At 42.2% G+C, this 23,168-nt stretch overlaps 1 protein-coding gene across 7 annotated transcripts in view; it reads left to right on the top strand.

Annotated features, from left to right (window-relative positions):
• The window catches only part of SH3KBP1 (SH3 domain containing kinase binding protein 1), a 309,921-nt gene that overhangs the window by 174,232 nt on the left and 112,521 nt on the right, over nt 1-23,168 (top strand). For 4 of the 7 annotated variants that reach the window (XM_073227329.1, XM_037020499.2, XM_037020498.2 and 1 more), the window contains 2 exons: nt 1,920-1,994; nt 5,614-5,819. In XM_073227329.1, the coding sequence (XP_073083430.1) occupies nt 1,920-1,994; nt 5,614-5,819 (281 nt within the window). Of the gene's footprint in view, nt 1-1,919; nt 1,995-5,613; nt 5,820-17,088; nt 17,152-23,168 lie in introns of those variants that run through there. The other 3 variants (XM_037020504.2, XM_037020500.2, XM_073227330.1) reach the window with 2 other exon arrangements.

The raw sequence follows: 23,168 nt of genomic DNA, 5'->3' as shown, positions 1-23,168 counted from the left end.
GTAGAGTATTTCTCCCAGTAAAATAAACAGCACTCATATTTATGAACTTCCCAATTGCTCATCTCTCTGGCTCTTTGCATAGAATGTGTGTGTCCTCACCTACCCCCAGCCCAGGCGCCATCTCCAGTTGCCCTCCTGCCAGTGGCCGGGCTGGGGGAGGGGGACTGCAGAAACGCTTGGCTCTTCAGAGACATGAGGGTCTACTCAGTGATTCTGAGACTTAGTCCTGGGGAAAAACACAGGGAGGTTCTGGTGTACTTGGAGGAACTTTATGGAAATACTAACTTCTTTCTTTACACCTCACCGAGAGGATGGCTGGTGTTCAGTTTTGGAGGGCCTGGCTGTGTTCCTCACAAGTACACGTTGCCTTAATGACTGAAGTGAAGCAGAAGAAAAATTTTCCCAAATAAAGCTAGCCACTGTTACTCATTCCGATTTGGTCATCAAAGTCCTCAAGAGCTGCAGATCTAACAAGAACATCTGAAACACTGTTGTTTCTTTGGATTGTTCTTAGGTAGCCAGTGACTGGAACGTTTAAGTTTTTGCTTTAATTGGATGGAGCACATCTGTCAAAAAAGGCAGGTTTCAAAACAAGGGTGTTCTACCCTGCCTATAGGCATGGAAATTGGAAATACCTGATTCCATTTAAACTGTTGCTCTGATAATTCACAGTTCCCTTCATGTATTAGTAGTGACATGGCCTAGAGGCTCTGGGGGTTTCCCATTTTCCTAGAGGGTGTTTGTAAGAAATGAGACAAGTTGCTCTCTCCCTCTCAGTTCCACACTCTGGCCTTCCTGTAAGTAGCCATGATGAGGAAAAACAAAGAAAGTTCTTAATAAGACTGGCTTCCAGTTTGATATTTAGCTCACAAGTCATAATAGAACCTATTTCTTGGGTAATTTAGGGTAATGAATATTTAATTGAGTTTGCCTTTAGCAAACCATTTCACCTGCCTGTGGTACTCTCTGTAGAGTGTGTGTATGTGTGTGTGTGTGTGTGTGTGTGTGTACACTCAAACTAGGGCAGTGTGTGTGTGTATTCTGTGTACTTACTCATGGTTTCAGAGAGATTTGAGCTTTAGCTGTGTGTCCAGTCTTAACGGGATTGATAACCTCTACTTGTAACAACAAAAAGAGATACTTTGACGTTTGGCATAGGCTAAGTCCTATGTCCTCGTGCTTAAGTATATAGTCTCATGACTGATAGGGCAAAACCTCAGTGAAGATGTCTGAAGAAGTAGGGTTTCCTGGTGTCCTCAGTGGTAAGCAGAGAACCCCTTACATTGACATAGATGCCACTATTGGTTTCAAACCTCATTTGGTGAAACCACTCTAGTATATCAGTACATTTTTTGCTTAAAGATTTTATCATTTTGAAGATGATAAAATCTTTTAAAGAGAACTCCATGCTTTGTTTAGAGTCTTGGAATCATGAATACCGATTTGTATCTTACAGGGCTCTGGGAGTAGAAGACAAAGGATAATGGGCCTAAATCTTTATTATGTTTGAGTCAAACTCTCCAGAGAGATTATGCTGTACAACTGAGTTAATTAAGGAATCTGATTAATTGGTATTTCTTCTGGTTAATTGAGGTTTTCCTATTCTTGAGTTACAATGTTGAAATGGTTTCTAGGTTTAAACTGGGCATAATCTACATGCCACCCGTTTGCGGAGGCAAGCGCTGATGCTGGGTGTTTTTTGCCATCGTGGTTGTGTGGGGACTTTGGGCTCATTCTGTAACATTCTTACATTCTGCGTAATGGTCTCCAATGAATTTTGTGGATGAAGCTCTTGCAGCGGATGCACTGACGGCAAGTTCAGTAAAAGACTCTCCTTCTTCCTTCTTTTGCCATCATTTGCTCGCCCCTTTCCCCTCCCCTGTTTTTCTCTCCCCTTCTCTTTTCTCATTCACTGTCAGGAAAGACTACCTTTGAAGGGACAATTCTGTACCGAGCTGCACCGGGAAAGATGGAGGGCCACAGACGCTATTACAGTGAGTGACCTTAACAGCAGGAGGCAATTGTCAAGATAAGATCCGGGTTCTTGTGTGTTTTTTGATGCAGCTGCACTTTCCCGAGCTGCTCATGCTTCTGCTGAGTGTCTGTGAATTTCAGATCCAAGGACATGGACTTATTTGCCTGAGATAAGTGCTGTCTCCTTGGTGTGTGCTATATATAGGAAGCACATCACCTCATCACCAGCCCTGGCGCTTTCTTGTCTGCTTTGTGCCTTTGTCATGTGTTTGACATGTGTGCATGAGCCATGCGTGCACAGAAGGGATCAGTAACACTTGTCATGGCATATGTATCTGTACCAGTATCTCTGGGCCTCTGGGGTGGCATAAGACGGCTTCCCATGGAGTTGTCAAACTCCTGTGATCACTGCTTTTTCTGAGCGGGTCATTGGAAAACCAGTAAACCATTTCTTCATTGTGTGGTTCAAAGAAATAATAATTTGGCATGAAAGTCCATGCCGGAAATGGTGTTGTGCTTTGCTCATGCAGCCAATCACACGGCAGACTTCTTTAGTAGGACCGATGTGTAGCCTTTTGTGTTGTAAAATAAAGTTGCCAAAAGTTGAGGGGAAGGAGATGAATGAGATTAATGAATGAATCTCATGATGCCCTTAGAGCAGTCCCTGCCAAACAGCAAGCTCTACTTCAAGTGAGTGTTAAATTAAAAATAAATAGAAATGGCTCCCAGATTTGAATTGACCAGTGCTGGAATATTAAGGTAAATTATAGAAATTGTGATTTGTTGTGTTACCTGGCTGGTTATATTACTGGCCAAAGCAAATTTGAGGCTTTGTTCTTTTTTCACTTGGGAGGAAAAACATCCACTCCCATGTGCATGTATATATATGCTTGCACGCATGCCCAGACAGAGGTGATGAGAGAGAAGGTTCAGATGTGAACACCAAGACTGTTCCTCAAACTGTCCGTGGTGAAGTTTCTTTTTATTTCCATCCCCCAATGGACAGTACGTGACTCTACTATGCATGCAGTGTGGCATCTGTGCCTCGTCACAGGCGTTTAATGGACCAAGATTGGTCTGTGCCCTGTATACTTAGAGAAGTCCCCTGGCCACGTGTCTGGGGGTTGCACTGATGCATACCACTTGCTTGAAGCGTTTCAAATGTGCTCACTTTCTGTGCTTATCTCTCTGTGCAGCAGTCATGCGCTGGCCCTAGTCTGCAGACCACTCTCTGGGTTACACTGCTCGTGCGGGTCGCTTGGTATTTTGAGCGAGACCCAGGGACATTTTATGGGATGGTGTGTGAGGTGGCACCGGTAGCTAAAAGACGGACATGAAAATGAGAGGTCACCTTTCTTTCCCTCCAAAGGGAAGGGACTAGATTTTGAGTTATTTCACCAACCCCGAGATTCAGATATTTCATTTACATACTTAAAAGTGATAGAAGCAAGCTGCCAGAATTTCTGGAAGAAAAATCTGCCGTGTGTTTCCTTCCTAGTCCATGCTTGTGTGGTGGAGTGAGTGTGCCACCTCTCCCTTTGTAATGGAAAGTATTTCTCACAGCGATTAATATGGTTATTAAGATGGGCCTGGAAGGCAGCAAATCCCTGAAACCAGAGCTCAGTGAAATAAGGATGGCAGTGGTTGAAAATATTACCGTTCTAGCTGATGAGGAATGACAGAAGAGTCCTTCAAATTCCTGTTTGAAGAACTGAAACCACAGCCTTGCCTTAATCCATGGGCCCTGCTGCCTTCTGCTGCTGCTGCTGGTGGTAATGGACCTGGTGGTGGCGGCGGTGGCTGGTGGGGGGAGGGCAGTGATGGTTGCTTTCCACTAATCATTTTCTTTATTCCATCCTCAAATGGTTCTTTCCAAACCAAAAAAGAATATACCAGCTATTTATCACATAGAAAGAATCCATACGGCCAAATGAGAACATGTTAAAGGGGAAATGACACAATATTTAGACTCCAGAATTATATCCCCCGCAGGGATATTTCCAAAAACAATGAACAAATAAACATAGGAATAGATAGCTAACCCAGGGGCTTCTCCATGTTTGCACACCCAAACCGCAGCTGACTCCCCCAGCCCCCCACTGTGGGCTGCTCCTCATTGTTCTGCCTCTCTTCCTGCTCACACATGCTGTTCTTTAGATAATTGAAATGTACACCAGTGATCATCCTCCCCCTCCTTTTTGGTATAAAAATACTATTTTATTGAAAACAGCAGCAACAACAAATACAGCCATTGTTTTAAGGATTTAATTCTGAAACGTGTTAGCAATTTATAATGACCTTTCTGTATTTTATCTGTTTTCATTTAACAGTTTCTTCCTGCAGAGACTTCTTTATTTGAATGACTTCGACATTTTATGACATTTTATGGGAGCAATATTTGGTGTATCACTCTTATGTACTAGGATGCTACCTTACCTATAGAAAGATAATACACAATTGGCTATAATAGAGTACAAAATTTGATGGCGTACTTTTACCCTAAGGGCATTGTTGTCAGAAGAGGTATAGTAAATGTTCAGGAGCTATCCTACACGTCCAGAACCTTTTAGAGACAGATTTAATGACAAACCTTAGTATCCCATGAAATATCTTTTGAATCCTGCCCTTTGATGGCATGACTGATACACTGACCATCCATGTAAGAATAGCTAACCTAGTCTTAGCTTAACCTAGTCTTTAACCTGTATACCCAGACATTAACTAGAAACAAATAGGCTCTTCCTTCTAGGAGCATGATTGTGGGCAGAACCTGGGGAAAAAAGAATCTGGGGAGGTAAGTGTCCATATTGTATTGCTGATAACTACGGGATGACTTCCCACTCCTGCCACAGGACATCAGAGAAAGGGTGTCCTGCCCTCATTGCTCCTCTTTGGAAAGGGATTCAGCTTCCGGAAAATGATTGTATTAAAGAAGGGAGGAAGAGCCCCAGGCTGGAAGGATTCTGGCCCCCAGGAGGGCAGCTTCCTTTCCCTATTTAACAAACTTGTGAGAGAAAGCATCTCAATGTCAAGTATGGGTTAATGCTTTCCTAGAGAAACAGGTCCTCATGCCTGTATTCCTTGTGAAGCCACCCAAAGAAATTTAATTCTTTGGCAGTCATAATTTGGTGTGGTTTCTTTAATTGCTAATTTGTTTAAATGGCTTTTAGCTTTACAGTTCCCCTTCAGGAAACGTTACTTTCATTGCTAATTGCTAATTGCCATGAGTCATAAGAGATTGGAGGTAGGTTAAGCCGTAGTGACCGGCTGGGAAGGGGAGGAGAGGAGTGGGTGGGAAGGGCTCTGATGGCACAGACTGCTGCAAAACAAATTTGGGTTAGAATTCTGCTTGGGCAGGCGAGGTGAAAGGTCACATTCACGAAGAGCTTGACTTTGAAATTAGATTTTCTGAAAAGTTTTGACTCACTTCCTAAAATTAAAGACTGGGTGTGGGGAGATTGAACAAAACTCAGAAGTACCCAAAGGCAACACATTCAACACACTAAATGAAATCCCCAAGTGCAAGTGATCCTATTATTCAATAACCCTCTTAGACGAGGCTCCTGGCTGGCTGTAAGGTGCTTCGTGGTGATGGCTGATTTCTGAGCTCTTTTCTCCCCATCCCCCGCCTCTTGACAGGTTTAAGGGAAACCACAGGTTCCGAGAGTGATGGGGGTGACTCGAGCAGTACCAAATCTGAAGGTGCCAACGGGACAGTCGCAACTGCAGCAATCCAGCCGAAGAAAGTTAAGGGAGTGGGCTTTGGAGATATTTTCAAAGACAAGCCAATAAAACTAAGACCAAGGTCAATTGAAGTAGAAAATGACTTTCTACCAGTGGAGAAGGTATGTTCGATGGTTTCTGCTTTATTTTAACATAATGTGGAGTACCCAGAAGGACACTGTAGGGCTTGGCATATGAGGCCTCTTACGCCTCTTTTGGCGTTCTGGTGTCCTCACATGCTGTTTTCCTTCTACCCTGGCGGCTCTCGCTTTGTGTGGGAACAGCTTTCTTTGAAGAGCTCATGGTCCAGTTTGCTGCTGTTCTTACTGATCTCTTCTATGGAATGATTCTCTGGATGCCTTTCAGTGGACCAGCAGTTCTCCATTTCCTCCCCAGAAAAGCCCCTGGTCATGCCTGGACCCAGCAAGACACTTGACCTTGACACTTTCCCAGCGCCCCCCCCCCCCCATCTCTCTCCTCTCCTTTTACATTTCTCTAGGGCTGTGTGCTTGTCTATACTGATGGATGCAGCAGTAGAGGAAAGAGGCTATGCGTTTTTTCTCTAGGAGTTGTTAGGTGGGAATGATTTCAGACTGCCATGAGAACATCTCCTGAGTGCGTGAATGATGAAGATGGCCCGTACTGTGACTCCCAGGGTTCTTACCATCAGAAAGGCTGTTTTCTTCTACCTCTGGTTTGGGGTTGGCGAGAGGCAGATAGCGTGTTGCTGCTGAGTATGCAGTTGTCACGGCAACACACCCAGAGCCACTGTGCTTGTGGCTGTCACTGACGTCTACTGTGGTACACTGCTAAGCATCATAGCCTGGCTTAGGATTTTGATAAATACTGTGGAATTTTCCAGATTGTAATAAACTACACTCGTGCTGTGCTTAAGGAATGTTCGCTAATTCGATTTAGTGCTGAAATTCTTGCTTTGATGTTGGTGCTGGCAGGCTTGGGGGATGGGTCATTGGCAGCATTGCTAATGCAGGTTTATTGGTGACTTTTAAATGTTTTTCAGTTTTCAGTGAGATGAATTTTTAAAAGTTGCATCGTCTTCTGCAGCTCTTCCTGTTGCCCCACCCCCAGTAACTTTGCCCAGTGTCATCATGCATTAGAAACAGAATCTGGAAAGGAAGCTTTCTGGATACTTACTACCCTTAAAGATGAAAAAGGCAGAAAGGGCAGATACTTAGAAAGTAAAGACTGTTTCATTTAAACTCTCCTTTCACTTAAGCTTCTCTGAGCCAGCATCACAATCAGTATATGATATTGCTCAAAGATCTGCAGACTAGTTGGTATCCCAGTTTCTGAGTTCATTTCTGTTTTACACAGTCACTTTCAGCTTCCTGTAAATATTTACAAAAGAGTAAGTCCACATCTTGGGAAGGAACTACGGATGTACTTTCTCTTTATTTTATTCAAGTGGTTGAAATGAACATGACCGTTGACTCAGCCAGCAAACAGTTAATTCCTTTTGTTTATTTTATGGTTCTTGGTCTTATTCTTCTCTGTGTAGAGGGACATTGTGACATTGTGTGTGTGTGTCTTATATTATTGCTATTAGTATTTGTTTTGGCCACTAAGTAAATTGGGTTATTGTTAGCAGCAGTGTCAGCATCAAATATAACACTCCCAAATTTGTACCTGAGCACACTTCTCTGAACCCCAGAGCCACAGGTCTAACTGCCGACTTGGACATCTCCACCTGAAGATCCTAAATCCTTATCAGGTTGTCCAAACCTGAGCTCTTCATCATTTGCCCTCCGACCTCTCTGTACACGGCCTCCCCCATCTCAGTTGAAGGTAGTGCCATGCGCCTTCCCTTTTCTCAGGATGAAAGCCCTGGGGTTGACCCTGAACCCTCTCCTCCTCTCATACCCTACGTCTGATCCATCAGGCGGCCCCATGAGCTCTGCCTCCTAAGTAAGTCTAGCACCCACCATGGCTCGCTGTCTCTGCAGCTCCCTGCTCTCTTGCTGGCACTGTGCTGGTCTCCTGACAGGGCTTCCTGCCTCTCCTCTCCCGCCTACAGTCTGGTCTCAACAGCGAAGCCAGGTGGTGCTTTGAAACCCTAAGTCACAGCATGCCACTCCTCTGCTTGCGCTCCTGCAGAGGCTCCCCCAAGAACCGAAGTGAACATTTCCACAGGGCCCACCGGCTGAGGTGAGCTGACCCTCATTACCGCTCCAGCTTCCTCCCTCACTATTCTGCCCCCGCTTACTCCATTTCGGCCCCCTTGCTCTTCCTCCAGGTACCAGGCTGCTCCCACTGGGGGACCTTTGCCTCAGTGGTTTCCTCTGCCTGGACACTGCTTCTGCCTGGCTGCCTGCCTCTCCCCCCTGAAGCTCTGCTCAGACCTCACCTTTCCTTTGGGGCCTGCCCTGGCCTGCTCATTCTGGAAACAGCCATCCTGGCCCATCCCGTTGACTTACACTACACATTGTGTTTTCCACACCATGTGCCCCCTTCTAACATAATATTTATTTTTTTATTATGTTTATAATTTCTTTTATTCACTCCTGTGTGCTGTGTGCTTAGAACAGTGTGTGGCACAGAGGCGTTCAATAAATGTTAGTCGGATGACTAAGATTAAACTGTATTAACACAGCACTTGAGAGATTACAGACATCTATAAAATTAGGGGACCGTGTGGGGTAACACAACAGTTACATAGCTGAAAGGATAGTGGTTATATGGTTCACTGCATCTTTGTGAAACAGAGATTTATTGCATTGGTCTTGGTGACATGAAATGTTAACTTCATCAGAGTAACCTACATACATACATGCATACATACATACATATATGTGCACATGTATGTGTCTTGATTCATGATTTGTTTGCAGAATGAGACCAGGTGCCGGCAGCAACCTTTACCTGTGTCTCATTGTGAAGCCTCAGGGGAAAGCATAAACTTCTCAGCCTGCTTTACTGGCTGTGGACAATTTTTACAGCATCTAAGAGGATTCAGAACTATGTCCACCCCCTGTTGTTGGCACTGTGGATAGCTGCATAGGTTTATGGATCCATTATGTTATTGCACAACCCAGCATGAGAGCTGATGAGTGTGGCAAGGTTTTACTAGTTGCACAACCCGGCTCTCATCATATTTCAGATGGTTTTGTGTCCACGATTTATGTTTAAGGAAGCAAGTTTCTTTTGAGACTTGAGCTCGCTGTTTTGATTTTTCAGAAGCATAGATTGGATCTCCTGTGACAGTATTTGTTAGGTGAGGCCCAAGCAGGTCTTCCACTCAGGCTGGGGCAGTTGGCATTCTGAGGCAGCTGGTTTAATAACTTGGAGGAAGGAAAAAAGGAATCTGATCATTATTAACAGCTGCAAGCATATTATACTTTGCATTCAAGTTGGTGAAGTTTTGAGATCCACTTTTCTGAGTTAGTAGAAAATTGTGCTTATTTTACCTATGCTTTAATCCATATCACCCTAGCCAGAGTGGTTGAGTGCTGATGGCTATGCACCAGAAGAGATACGGCATGACATTCCCCCCACCAACAACAAGGAACTGAACTGTGACTATATTCTTCTCTTACTGAGCTGTAAGGACAGGCCCTGTTTATGTGTCTTTTTAATACTACAGATTGGATATGCCTGTGAATGATTTGAGTAATGTGCCATTTGGCTGAAATATTTACCCATGAAATTATTTAATATCTGGGATTTGGCTTCCAGTAATTTGGAAGATGGAAGAGTGGGTGGAGCACAGAGGAAATAAGGTCACGAGTTCATAGTTATTGAAACTGGGGGTTCAGTGTACTATATTCTATTTTTGTGTATGTTGGAAATTTCCCTTGATAAGGTTAAAGAAAAAAAAAACCTCAGAAAAATATGTACCATTTAAACTAAGCCCAGAGATAAGTATGTGTTACATCAAAATAATGGAAAATATAGTGTGGTTAATGAGGGACCAAGTTAAATATTGTAAGATTAGAAGGGCATGGTACTGTTGTCCTATGTGATTGACCTTGACAAAATCACTTAACCTCAATTTGGCCATCTGTAAAATGGGAATACTCTTGATGCCTATCCTACCTCATAGGACTTTCAAAAAGTGTTGTGTAGCTGAAAATACTTTGAAATTATAAATGTAATATATTTCAGCTAGTACTTATTGAGTACTCACTATATGCTTGGCAGTGGGCTTACAGTGGTAAACAAGACCAGGTTAGTGCCCTCAGGGAGCTGCAGAAAAGTAAATAAGCAATAATCATACAGTGTGGGGAATGCCGAGCAGGCTGAGGGCACAGTACTGTGCGGTAGGAGCCCTTGGGCATAGCAGGGAGTGGGGAGCTGTTAGGCTGGAGAGTGTATGTTCATGTGTGTGTGTGTACCCACCTCCTACAGGAAGTGATGTTTTCAGGCCTACAGGAAGTGATGTTTTCAGGCCTACAGGAAGTGATGTTTAGGCTGAGAACCATGGGTCCAGTAGGCATTCATTAAGCAAAAGGGCATAGATTTATTAAGGTGGGTAGAGCAATATATATAAATGCCTTAAAGGGAAAGACAAATAGGACAGAGCATGTGCTGAGGGTCCAGCAGAAAGTGGGGAAAGATGAAAGTAGAGAAAGAAGCAGAACCCAGATCAGGAAGGGCCTGGTGAGACTTGTTAAGGAATTTGGACTTGATCTTGAGGGCAACAGGTAGCTATCAATAGGGAACTATTTTCACCAAGGGAGTGACATCAGATAGATGGTTTAGAGAAAGTATTCCAAGCTACAGTGGGAGGAGCGGATTAAAGAACACAGGATGAACTCCAGAGAGAGGTTAATGGAAACTTACATTGGCTCTCTCAATAAATCCCCCATTGCCTCTGCCTCCAGTCTAGGTTCTAAACCAGTCAATGAATAAGATGAGTCAGTGGATGGAGAATCAAAATATTTTTGCTCATGTTTTCAGTATGGATATCCAGTTGACTCAGCACTATTTATCAAAAAGATCATCCTTTCTGCCTGGAACAACCATCTCACTGTTGTCATAATTTAAGTGGCTCTGTATGTGTGAGTCTGTTTCCAGATTCTCGGTTCTGTTGATCTATTTGTCCTTGCCTTAATTGCCATAGCTTTAGAGTAAGTCTTGGTATCTGGCAGTGTAAGCCCTCAATCTTTTTCCTCTTCTTTAAGATTTCCTGGGTTGTTCTTGGCCCCTTGTATTTTCATATAAATTTTAGAATCAATCGGTCAATCCCCCCACCCAAAAATAAAACAAAACAAAACACAAAACCTCCCAGGATTTTGATTGGGATTGCATTGACTCTATAGAAACTTAATGGGGAGCATTGACACCTTTCCAATCCATAAACATGGTATATTTCTCTCTTTATGTAGGTCTTATTTCACTTTGTGAAAATTCCTGAAGTTGTATGCCTGTGATTTATGCATACCTATGTTATATTGCAATGTTGTTACCGATGAAGGCAAAGTTGGAGGATATAGATTAGCGTGAGCCAAATAGGCCTCCCAGCTGATCCCCAGCATTGAACTCACCTACCCAGTCTCATCAATGCTTAACTAGGGCAGGCCCGTGCGAGGTAGAGGGCCTGCCCCTTGGGGAAGAGCAGAGAAGGCCACCTTCAAAGAGGAGGAAAGAGAAGAGAGGAGCTGGGCATACCCAGCTTACTTTTCCTAAATTCACCAACTAGAGAAGTCATTTCACTCTACCAGGAGAGAGTGAATAGGTTGGCAGAGAGTTCCAGAAGTGTCTATTTATGTCCAGAGGGCCAGAGTATCCAAAGAATGTCCATTGGTACTCTCTTTAACGTGGCAGGAAACATTAACATAAGAGAAATCATTTTTCTCTCTAGCTACTTTGAACTGTTGTCATGAATGGTTTGGGAGAATATTTGAAGGAAGAATCAAGAAATTTGATAGTATAGGGGGAATAAAGGAGAGGGAGGACTTGAAGATGATGCCTTTAGCAACTGGTGTAAGCAGCTGGGTGGATGGTAGTATCATTCTCTGATTAAAGAACATTGTCGGAGGAAGATATTTAGAGGGGAAGGTCATGGGTTCAATTTTAGACTAGCTAGATTTTGAGGTGCTTGTGGAACCATCAAGCGGAGGTACCTGGTAGGCAGTTGGATAAGTAAGTCTGGTGATCGAGAGAGAACTGTAGATGTAGGTTTGGGAGTCATCAGCCTGGAGACTGGATTGGAACAGGACAGGCAAGAAGGCAACCCAGACAGAAACTTACTCTCATGAACTTGGCTGGTACCTTCTCTCTCCTACCTGTGAAACTGAGAGGGAATTTCCTCATCAGGCTGCTTCCCCTCTTTCTCTAAGCTCCTTCCCTTTCCATGAGTCACTCAGGTGATCAGTCCTGGCCATACATTTAGGGAAAGGTGTGTCAGGTATTACACATGGGTGCGTAAATTACAGATATTCAGGTGAGTCCCAGCCCCTAACCTGACATGTCTCTTGTGTAGTGCAGTCCTGGCTCCTTGGCGCCACCTCATTCCACTCCTAGGTTTTCTAAGGCACAACTCACAACTAGTCTTGGCCCCTTAATTTTTCGGGACAGTAGCCTTTTTGGCCTGTGCTCTTCAAACAGCCAGATTGGAAAAGATATTTTCCCAGGTTGGTTGTTGACTGGATTTCCTACAAAGAAATCCTTCAAGAAGCACCTTTCTCCTGGTCTTTGGTCTTAGCTGATTTCCATTAGTGACTTCTGATATCTCTTTCTTGAAATGATTGTACTCTTTTTACATTTTCTACTATATTCCACAACTAGACATTGTCATAGTCTTTCACCTCTACTCACCTTGAATCTCAGATAATTGCAATCACTCAAAGTAATGCCTTTATAATATCAACATTGAAGCTTTTACTTCTAACAGAATTAAAATTGTACATAAATGAGCGACTAATCAATTTTTTAAATCAGCCAAATTGTAGTAAGACATTCTAATATTTTCATATATATCTTAGAGGTATTCTTTGTATCCATTTGGTAAAAATTCATCAAGCTGTATACTTAAGTAAAATTAAAACATGTAAACATCTGAAGTGATTATCTTAGTTCATTAAAAATGAGAGATTTGTCTCTAATCCTTTGAAAATTAGAAATAAGCTCTGGGGATCTCTAGGGTCTAATGATGTATTCCTTGACTAATGGAGCACAACTGGGTCAAAACCTTGTTGTGATTATCTGAGACCTATCATATTGGATGCCCCTCATTTTGGTTAAAAGATAAAATTATATGACATCTCTTGAGTGTTTGGAGAATCCATGGTTTCTAATGAGCAGATGATATTAAGATGCCCACTGGTTGCCTGGGCTGAAAGAACTGTCTGGGATTCTCAGACTTTGGTTTATGTGTTATCTTCCCCCAGAGTGTCTCTATTTAGTTTTCTTATCTAGGAAAAGTAAGGAGAGGGCTATTGATAGGGAACCAGAAACTGTGCTGCTGGGTTACTCTTTGACATATGAGATGCTGTTTGTTCTTTTATATATGCTTGACATATACTTTCTAAAACACTCAGTGTAGTATATGTTCTAAGAAATGTTTAATTGCAGCCAAATCATCATCAAGAATTCCATTCCCAGAAAGCCTTAAAATTGTGCTTTTAGGAGTATAATGGTTATTAAGCATGCAGGCCAGAGTGCCTGGGTTCAAATTCCCAAGGCTGACTCTTCCTGGGACAAATCACGTAAGCACTCAGGGCTTCAGATTCTTCATCTGTAAACTTAGAACACAAAGAAGACCTGCCCCATATGGTTGTTGTGAAAATTAAGTAACACAAAAAATGGGTAGAAAAGTGCTTGGCATATAAGACCCCCTTGATTAACATTTGCAGTTGTTATTGTTGCCTTTCTGGTTGTTAGACCAGGAGGAGTGCTATTTAGCAGTGCAGTTTCCAGGATCACTTCTTTAACTTTTTATTATGGAAAATTTCAAGGTTGGAGCAGGAGAGTTGAATTTTGCTATATCTGTGGCAGGTGTTTGGTTAACATCACCAAATCTATCTTAAATATCAGCCATGAGAAAGTAAGTGCTATGGTTTTGAATCTTGTCTGTGTTGTCCGTTGTATTACAATTCCTTGAAAATCATTGCTCAACTGTAGTTCACCCTCAATAATTACTTGTGAACTAGACACAGTAACGTAATGTTTTGTCCTAATCCAACTGAGACTATGAAGGAAGACTCCTTCGGTTTGGGGTCTGCTGTGGTCTAGCTACAGATCCACTCTTCCATGTATACAGTAATTGGTTCATTCATTCATTCACTGAAGCTTTATCGAAGGCCTTCTATGGATCAGCAGTGGCAGCTCTGGAATTTCTAGATAAATGGGCTATGGAGTGGCAATCCATTTGTAAAGGGATCAGCTAGATGGCATGTCTAGAAGCTGTATCAACATAATATGTGTAGATTTTCCACCTGGCAGGTTATTTAGTATTTTGGGCTGGGCGGGTCTGGTGTAGTTAATTGGAATGGAGTTAACACCACCTCCCTGATGCCATCCCTTGGATCAGTTGTCACATACAGGCCTCTCATTCAGTGCTTTGGACTGTCCCTGCCTGAGAGAGAATCCAGTCATTATGGTTCAGGAGAAAGGACCAGCAGAGGTATGTCCAAAGCATCAAAGAGAATAGGGAGGAAGGAGCTACTGACTTTCCTGGTGGTCCAGAGGAAAGAATGGGGTGTAGGACAGGTCTTTTCAAGCAAAGTGATATTTGAGCAAAGTATTAAAAGGTAAACAGGGAGCCATGGTATTGGCAGTGTGTGTCTGGACGAGGAGAGAGCAAGCTATGGAGAAGTGCTGGGTTTGACTGGAGTGCAGGGAAGTGGTGGTGGAGGTAGAGAGTTGAAGGGGCCGTGGATCCCCTCCTCAGGGCTCTGCCAGCCTGCTTCTCACAGCTGCATTTCTGGGTGGGCTGGCAAGTTCCACTGGGCAGTGTGGCATGATCAGACTGGCACTCTAGAGAGATAACCGGGGAGGCACCGGGCAGTGTGGAGTGGAGATGGGAGAGGAAGTAGCTGGGAGAGTTGCCAGCCCCAGGGATCGGTGGTTGATGACTAATTGGCCAGGCACCAGAAACTTCTAGTAGCTCTTGGAAAGGGGCAGATGGGCCCACCTCGTGCACAGTCTTTGAGCTGGGCTGCCGTAGCCTGGGTTGGCAGCAGAACTGACAGAAGAGCCAAGTTTCCTTTCAAAGAAAACTCTTCTGCGTATTATGGAGAGCAGAAAGCCTGGAGTCAGCATTTGACTATCTCTGTGAATAGATAGGCTAAGGATGTAGAGATAATTAAAAAAACCTAAGTTGGGAGGGCATTGTTATATACATGTACAGACATGTACTCATGAACGTGATCATGTATATCAGTCACACATAAGCGTTTATGTGTGCATGTGGAGTCAGCACGCTTACCTTCCTGATTAGATTTTTAAATCATTTTTCAATTTTAGAATAATTTCAGATTTATAGAAAAGTTGTGAAGATAATACAGAGAGTTTATACATACCCACAACCAGTTTCCCCTACTGTTAACATCTTACAGTAATATTGTACATTTGTCACAGTTAATGACCCAGTATTGATATGTGATTGTTAACTAAAGTCCAATCTTTATTCAAATGTCCTTAGGTTTCACCTGATGGCCTTTTTCTGTTCCAGGATCTCATCCAGGCTAACATATTACATTAGTCGCCCTGTCTCCGTAGGCTCCTCTTGGCTGTGACAGTTTCTTAGACTTGCCATGACTCTGATGACTTTGGCAACCTTGAGGAGTTCTGCCGCACGCCCTTAAGCTGGCATTTGTCTGATGTTTTCCATGATTAGGTGAAGTGATGGATTTTGAGGAGGGAGAGCACAGAGGTGAAATGCCCCTCTCATCACATCGTATCGGGGTGCATGCTCGCAGCACTGTTGATGTTAACCTCGGTCACCTGGCTGAAGTCATGCTTGTCAGGTCTCTCCACTGGAAGTTGTTCTGTTTTTTTCCCCTTTCTATAGCCAACTCTTTAGAAAGAAGTCACTATGCACATCTCATACTTAAGGAGTGGGGAGTTACACTCATCCCCTTGAGAGGGGAGTATCTACCTAAGTTATTTGGAATTCTGCACAGGCAGTTTGTCTCTTCTCTCCCATCCTAACTGGGTTTTGATAAGATGATTTCGTATCTGCCTTCTAAATTCCAAAAGCTATTCTGTACCACCTGCATCACACCTGCTGTTGCAGCCTAGGGACGTCTCCCACAATTTGTTTTCTTGTGTGGTTTATAAACAAATCTATGTCTTATTTACCCAAGCAGATTGCAGATTTCTTGAGGACCGGGACAGCACCTTATTCAAAGCCCTGCACAGAATTGGACACACTGCAGGCAATTAATAAATACTGAATGAGTGGCTTTTAAATTAGTTTAATTTAAAACTTAAAAATAAATCATAGTAACTAAAGCAGGTCATCGGAGTCTAAGTATATGAGTATATGTGGTAAGGTGAGGATACTGTTGAGTTGGGGTCTTGATTTGTGAAGTCATTCTGACTTTGTAGGAGTGGCTAATACAGTGCTTACTGTGTGCCCAGCACTTTTGTAAGCCCTTTACATATATTACTTCCTTAATTTTCCAGGCAACCCTATAGGTTATTGCTATTACCCCCATTTTATAGATAAGGAAACTGAAGTGAATGGAGGTGGTTCAAGAAATTGCTCAAAACCACACAACTAGTAAGTGGCCCAGCTGGGATTTTGCTCTCCAACACTCAGGCACTAGACCTTTGAACTCTTAACCACTGGGCTCTAAATTCATTGAAGTGGTGATGCAAATGGTATCTCATTTGGAGAAAAAATCAATATGCTATTTAAACATTTGATCCCGATCTGTTGGAATACTACTGATGACATGGCTGGCAACAATCTTGCTGTATTTTTCCTAGGGGAAGTATTTCTCTAAAGCCATGGCTGTTTTTCCTTTTCTTTAAATGAGTAATTGATGTGCTACAATGAATTTTCTTGAAAATACAGGCATTTTCAGGAGGGGCATTTCCTATACAAACCATATTCTAGATCTCTCTCACTCCCCGGCCATATGATCTTTTGAAAGATAGTAGGCTTATTATTTTCTCACTGACATGTTTTAAGCAGAAGTGGTCCCTGGGTCCTGCCAAATAAACTCTCCTTCTGTGTGTTCCCTGTCCGAATGGTCACACCTGTGGGCCCCAGGAGGCAGCCTGGATGCCTACAGCACGTAGGCGAGGGAGGAGGACTTCTCGCAAAGCCACCCAAGCCATGAATCGGCCCTGGCTTCCTGAACCATAAACAAACGCAAGCTTTGTTCTCCCCATTGCTCACTTGGTCCCAAGTATGACTCAGGGTTAGGCTGGGTCCTCAGGCTCCGTGCCTTTGGCTGTTGGAAGGAAGTGGGAGGGTTCCGGGGTAGTTCTGGGACCTTTTCAAACTGAAGAGAGGAGGCTGACTGCATGATGGGAGAAGAGGTATTTCTTTTTTTTTTTTTTTTCGCTTTTTGGGATGTTAGTAAATCCCCTTAACCTCATATCTTATCTGTACTATTTTGTAACAAGACTTGTAGTGGGTTTGCAGGGGTGGTTAAAATGAAGTGTATGCCAGCCAGGATCCCCCACGGAGGGGGAGCTCTGGGAATGCTAAAGAGGAACCTCTAACGTGGAAGAGAATTTTCTGAAGACAGATGTTGCACTGGAACTCTTTAGCTCTTTTACTCCCCCCACCCCTTTGGTCAGTTCGGCCATTAATTTTTACAGATGTTTCCAATTGTTCTGTGTCTTGGGCTCACATGTGCTCATACTGCAGAGAGAAATTTAGATGGTCAGTTTGCACAAGCAGTAACTGTTATACCATGTCACCGAGATGTTTAGAAATTAAAGATGTTTGCCGTAAACAAACCCAGCTTGCTCTTCAGGGTAATTTAGAGGAGAAGACTGTGTCGTCGCAGAGCAAGCCAGCTGGGGGGCATTCCACGCTTGAGGGGCATGGACATTGGGAGTTTTCCATGTAAATGGAGAAACTGTGAGTAGTGGCTTGTGGATGCTGTTGAACTGTTTTGTACAGGGGTAAAGATATTTAGCTAGTTTTATAGTATTGAACATTTATATTCGTCTGCTCATATGTGGAGTAATATAAAGGTACTAAATTATTTGAGTTCCTTATTTGCTGGTAATAGGTTGTCTTGTTTCTCTCTGGGAGTTGTTCATATTTGTCTACCTAAAAGCAGAAGTCTGTCATTTTCCAAACACAAGATAAAATTCCCTAAATAAACCACAGGATAAGTAAGACTTATAATGTGTCATATGTCTTACGTATCCCTCTCTTGCACTGAAAAAAAATTATAAAGGGAAGAGGTGATGAGATCTTTAAAATATGTCCCTTTATGTCTTTTTCTGTTGGCTTTAACTTGATAATATTTTCAAAACTACAGAAAAGCACAATAGCATGACAAAAAGGGAGCACCTTGTTTTAATGCATATTTTAAGAGTAGGAGAACTTCTTGAAAAGTTTTTAATGGCATCTGTTGCTTGCTAAGATGAGTGCAGGCAGCAGTTGGCTAAAATAAAAAATATATTCATCTGCAATGGTGTGAGAGAATTTTCCTATTGAAAACATCTTGAATTGGCTTATTATTATTATTATTATTATTATTGCTGGATGCCATCATTCTGGGTTCTGGAAAGTAGAAATCAGAATTAGATATTTATGTGCAGAATTCAGCTGGTGACTCTGGGAAGGGAGTGAGGGCGCTGGCACTTGGCGCTCTTTCAGGAGCCTCTCCGGCTCCCTCAGGCAAGGGCCGGGCGGTGGGACAGGAAAGGTGGCCCCCTGGGCCCTTAAAGGTTCTGCGATCTGCGAACTACTCGTTGCCCTGTTGAACGCTGCCTGAACTGTTTGCTTGTTTGTTTCTCAAAATGGAAATAGCTCTCTTACTTCTGTGATTACAGTTCTTTGCAATCATCATTATAATAGTAAGAGCTCATAGTTAAAGGATATGAATTCTTTACTTAAGTAGAAATTGCCCTTAATCCTATTATCCAGGAACCACTATGGTTAACATTTTATATGTATCCTTCCAGACTTTTATCCGAGCCCGAATGCGCATGCAGGATACACATGTCACTGCTCATACAATAATGAGGTCACATTAAATGTCACCTGTTTTTAAAACTTAACATATTACAGGCCCCCCTTTTCTGTCAGATAGCTGCACGGTCATCCATTGCAGAGATGTACCAGCATTTATTGAACCAATCCCCATGTGATAACTATTTAGGTTGCTTCTACAATTTTGGTATTAAAAACAGCATTCTTGTTTATGCATCATTGTACCTTCCCTGATTATTTACTTAGGCTGTGTTTTAAGAGAGGAATATCCAGGTTAAAGGCTGCCTTGATTCTGATTGCTTTTGTTTTTAATGAAAGTAGCCCAAATATATGGTAAAAAATTCCAACAGAACAAAAGTAAGACTCTCTCAAACCACATACTCAGATTTACTTCCCAGTGGATATCCCCATAAAAACTTTCTATGTACTCTTATAGAAATGTAGAATATTTTCATTGTAGTAAAATATGTATAATACCCACTCTATCCATTTTTAAGTGTACCATTCAGTGGCATTAAATACATTCATAGCTGTATAACTACCATCACCATCCTTTTCAGAACTCCTTTATCTCCCCAGATTGAACTGCTGTCCCCATTAAATACTAACTCCCCATTCTCCCTCTCCCCCAGCCCCTGGTAACCACCATTCTATTTTCTGTATCCCTGAATTTGACTATTATAGGGACCTAAGGTAAGTGGAGTCATTAAATATTTGTCTTTTTGTGTCTGATTTATTACATTTAGCATAATGCCTTCAGGTTTCATCCATGTTATAACATGTATCAAAATTTGCTTCCTTTTTAAGGCTGAATAATATTCCATTATATGTATACATACCAATCTGTTTGTCCATTCTTCCACTGACAGACATTTAGGTTGTTTCTACCTTTGGCCACTGTGAATAATGCTACAGTGAACAATGGCATACACATATCTGTTCAAGTCCCTGCTCTGAATTCTTTTGGGTATATCCCCAGAAGTGAAATTACTGAGTCATATGTTATTTCTATGTGGAACTGCCATTGTGTCTTCCACAGTAGCTACACCATTTTACATACCCAGCAGCAATGTACAAGGGTTCCAGTTTCTCTACATCCTTGCCAACACTTACCATTTTCTGTTGTGTTTTTAAAATTTTTCATAATAGCCATCTTATTGGGCATGAAGTGATATCTCACTGCAGTTAGAATTGGTGTTTAATGTGTATTTGTGTCACCTATCACTAAGGGGAAAGAATACTATTCTCATTTTAGAATAATGAATTAAGGAAAAGGTCTTCTGTCTGAGAATTCTCACTAATCCTCAGATCAGGTACACAATCCAAGAGATTACAAATTGCTTGAAGGAAGGACCAGTCACCCTGTTCTGCAGCCCCTGAAGAAAAGTTGAGTAGAGAGCCCAGGTGGTGGTCGCTTTCAGAGGTTGAATGGAGAGTGGAATCACAGCAGTCCTTTTGAGAAAAGATGAATTTCTCTTTTGTGCTATTGTTAATTCTAAGTGATAGTGCTTGATACTAGTTCCATAGTGGGGAAAGCCAGTTTTATGATTGATTTTCTCTCCTTACCTGCTTTGGAATTCCTTGACAATAGGAAATGAAAATCCAGCCTTTTTCACATTATTTGCCGAATCACTCATTTGGTTCAGTTGATCTTCTTCAGTGGGGCAGACTGAAGTATCTATAAGTATTTCATTGTGGCTCTTTTGTTCTTAACTTACATTAAGAATTATTTCATAATATTTATGGTCCTGGACTTTACAGGTAGTTTCGGTTCTTGAAATTGAAGGTGTTAAAAATTTCTGGGTAGCTGTCAGAATGATCATGCCTATATACCTGGCTTGTCTTATTCTCTCTGATAGTCTCACCAGTTGTAAACTGATATTCTAGACAACTGAGTTTCAGTGTGATGGATTGAGTTTAATGCTCTATGAAAACTGACAACCTTGAAACAAGTTATCCACTTACTTTGCACGATGGTGTTTCCTACATGTAGAGAATTTAGATCATAGAGATGGTTCAGTCAGTCAGCAACCTGTTTTGTATTTTTCTGTGGCATCAGAGGCCATTTACAAAGTACAAGATGACAGCCTTAATCTCAGCTCAGGCTCTTAGTGATGGAGAGCAGATCCCAAATAAATGTGTACCCATAAACGCCCATAAAAGCAAATGGAGCCATAAGCACAACAGCCCCTGCTTGTTCCTCTAAGAGAGATTACTCTGTCTCTAAACCTGGGCTATAAAATAAACAATTCAAAATTAAGAATATGCTGGAATTACCTTAAAAACCACTTCTTTATCAAGAGGTCATCGTTAAGCCATTTCCCAGATGGCCTGTGACTCAGGAGTGTCACCCCGATTAAACTGATCCTTGAACCTTTAGGAGTAGAATAGGCAATGTTGGGAAAACTGAAGGCAGCTATTTGGGGTCTCTATCATCTTGAAGCTGTATTTCTGTTTTGCTCATTTAAGATCAGGGAGTTAGAAGTAGTAAAGATGAATTTACTGCCTTGTTTTCTTTTTTCTTCTTTCACTTGCTAAGCATTTTCACCCACCAGTGATTTTAATATGTTTTGCTCCACTTGTTTTGGTAGCATCTGCTCAGTCTCTTCTTGGAATTTTGACTTCTCAGTTGGCTTTCTCATTTTTCTGTCTCCACTAGGAGCAGCTTTTCTGAAACTTCTTGGGTGCCTTATCTAAACTATCAACAAAGGTGGTGATAAGAGAAGTGAGATGTAAAGTATCAAAATTTTAGACCCTAGAGTAGTCCAAAGTTGTCCTCTGGATGCAGGGCTTAGCACTGTCTAGTCCCTGCACCACAGGACTTGGATGCATTACATGTCTTGTGTGTCTAATGTTGGATTTAGTTTCTTGCTTCAAACCCTAGGGCCCCCTTTACATTCAGGCGTTGCTAGGAGCAGAGAAAGTAGATTTGCTCATAATTTAGAATTCTGTTTTCTCAAGTGCTGTGAGCCCAGATACTGTTGTCTTTCAATTCCAAAGAGGCTGAAACATTATGAAGCTGATAACTCTGTGCTCACATGTGTGAGTAACCTGCCTAAGCAATACATGGCACATTACCTATTTGCAATATAGAGGTGAGTGGAACATAATTAATGGGAGACCTTCCTGGGCTTTCCAGGCAAGGGTTATAGGATCTCTGGCATTTTGGTGAGATTTTTGTATTCATCACCCAAGAGTTCAAACAAATCCAGGTTTTTCCAACTAGAGTCTTCAGTCATAGGTTATTAGGCAAGAGAGGAGAAAAGCAGTCCAGACAAAAGGTGACAGGGGTCTTGAGAAAATTAATGAGAGGCCAAAAGAAATACATACAGCTGGGTCAGGGGAGGAATCACTGTTTCCAAGTACTAAAAATGGTTTTATAGGGCCATAGAGCAGTATGTTTGTGGGTAGGCCAACCCTGATATTAGTCTTGATATTCTATATGAAATGAAGATTCTGATGTGGGTTGATTGCCTTGTCATAAAGTTGAGGCACTAGAAAGAGGCAGGGGTATCCTAAGAGGCAATGACAGAGGTCAGTGAATGGAGATGCTCCAGAAACTAGAAATCAGGGACTGGAGAAACAATGGTCATTGTGGCAGAGAGAAGGCTAAACAGACTTCAGGAGGAAATGAAGAATTATGTGAAGTTTGATGGTTGACTGCTGTCTGGTCCCACTGATGGCTGAAAAAAGAGGACCCCTTGGCCCCTTAACTTGAGGCATGGTGATCAGGTTGCGAATAAGAGAGAAGTAGCTAATACTTCCTGAGGCTGATAAACTCTTCCCTGTCTTATGGCAGGGAGGATGTGGAAATCTTTCCTTGAATGTCCCTGTAGAACTGGGTAGATAAACCATCTGAAACCCATCTGCCTGACATAGATTAAGTATAATAACTCAAGACTATGGAATGGGTCATAAACTCCAGAAGTATCGCTCCTGGTCTTTATCCTCCTTTGTCACCATTTTCCATGAATCTATATCGTGGGGCCACAGTGAGTCTTTGTGGAAACACAAAGAGGAATTGCTGCTCTGGGGGACTCACAGGTGGAGAGTACTGGAATGAATGTTCTCCATTGTGATAGAAAAGGACAAGGAATTTCTCAGGACCAGAAAATGCATCAGTTGGGATGTGTTACTGTGCACACTGTCTCTCCCTTACCCCCATACATAACCAAAGTTTACCTTTTGCAAAAATAACATATAACCACAAAAAAGTGGTTAAGAAAACACATGATTAAAATAGGTGATTTCATGTTTTGTTGGTTTTTTAAATGAGGGTTTTCTTGCCCTCTATTTTGTGTGGTTTGGTGTCTTTGTATAGGTTACAGAGAAAGGAGAAGAGAATGGGGAAACGCTCACCATTTGTTCATACGGTCAGGAC

This window comes from Manis javanica, chromosome X (genome assembly GCF_040802235.1).
Source record: "Manis javanica isolate MJ-LG chromosome X, MJ_LKY, whole genome shotgun sequence".
Classification (NCBI taxonomy): Eukaryota; Metazoa; Chordata; class Mammalia; order Pholidota; family Manidae; genus Manis; species Manis javanica.
Note: the sequence above shows the minus strand (reverse complement) of the source record. Positions and strands in the feature narration are given on the sequence as shown.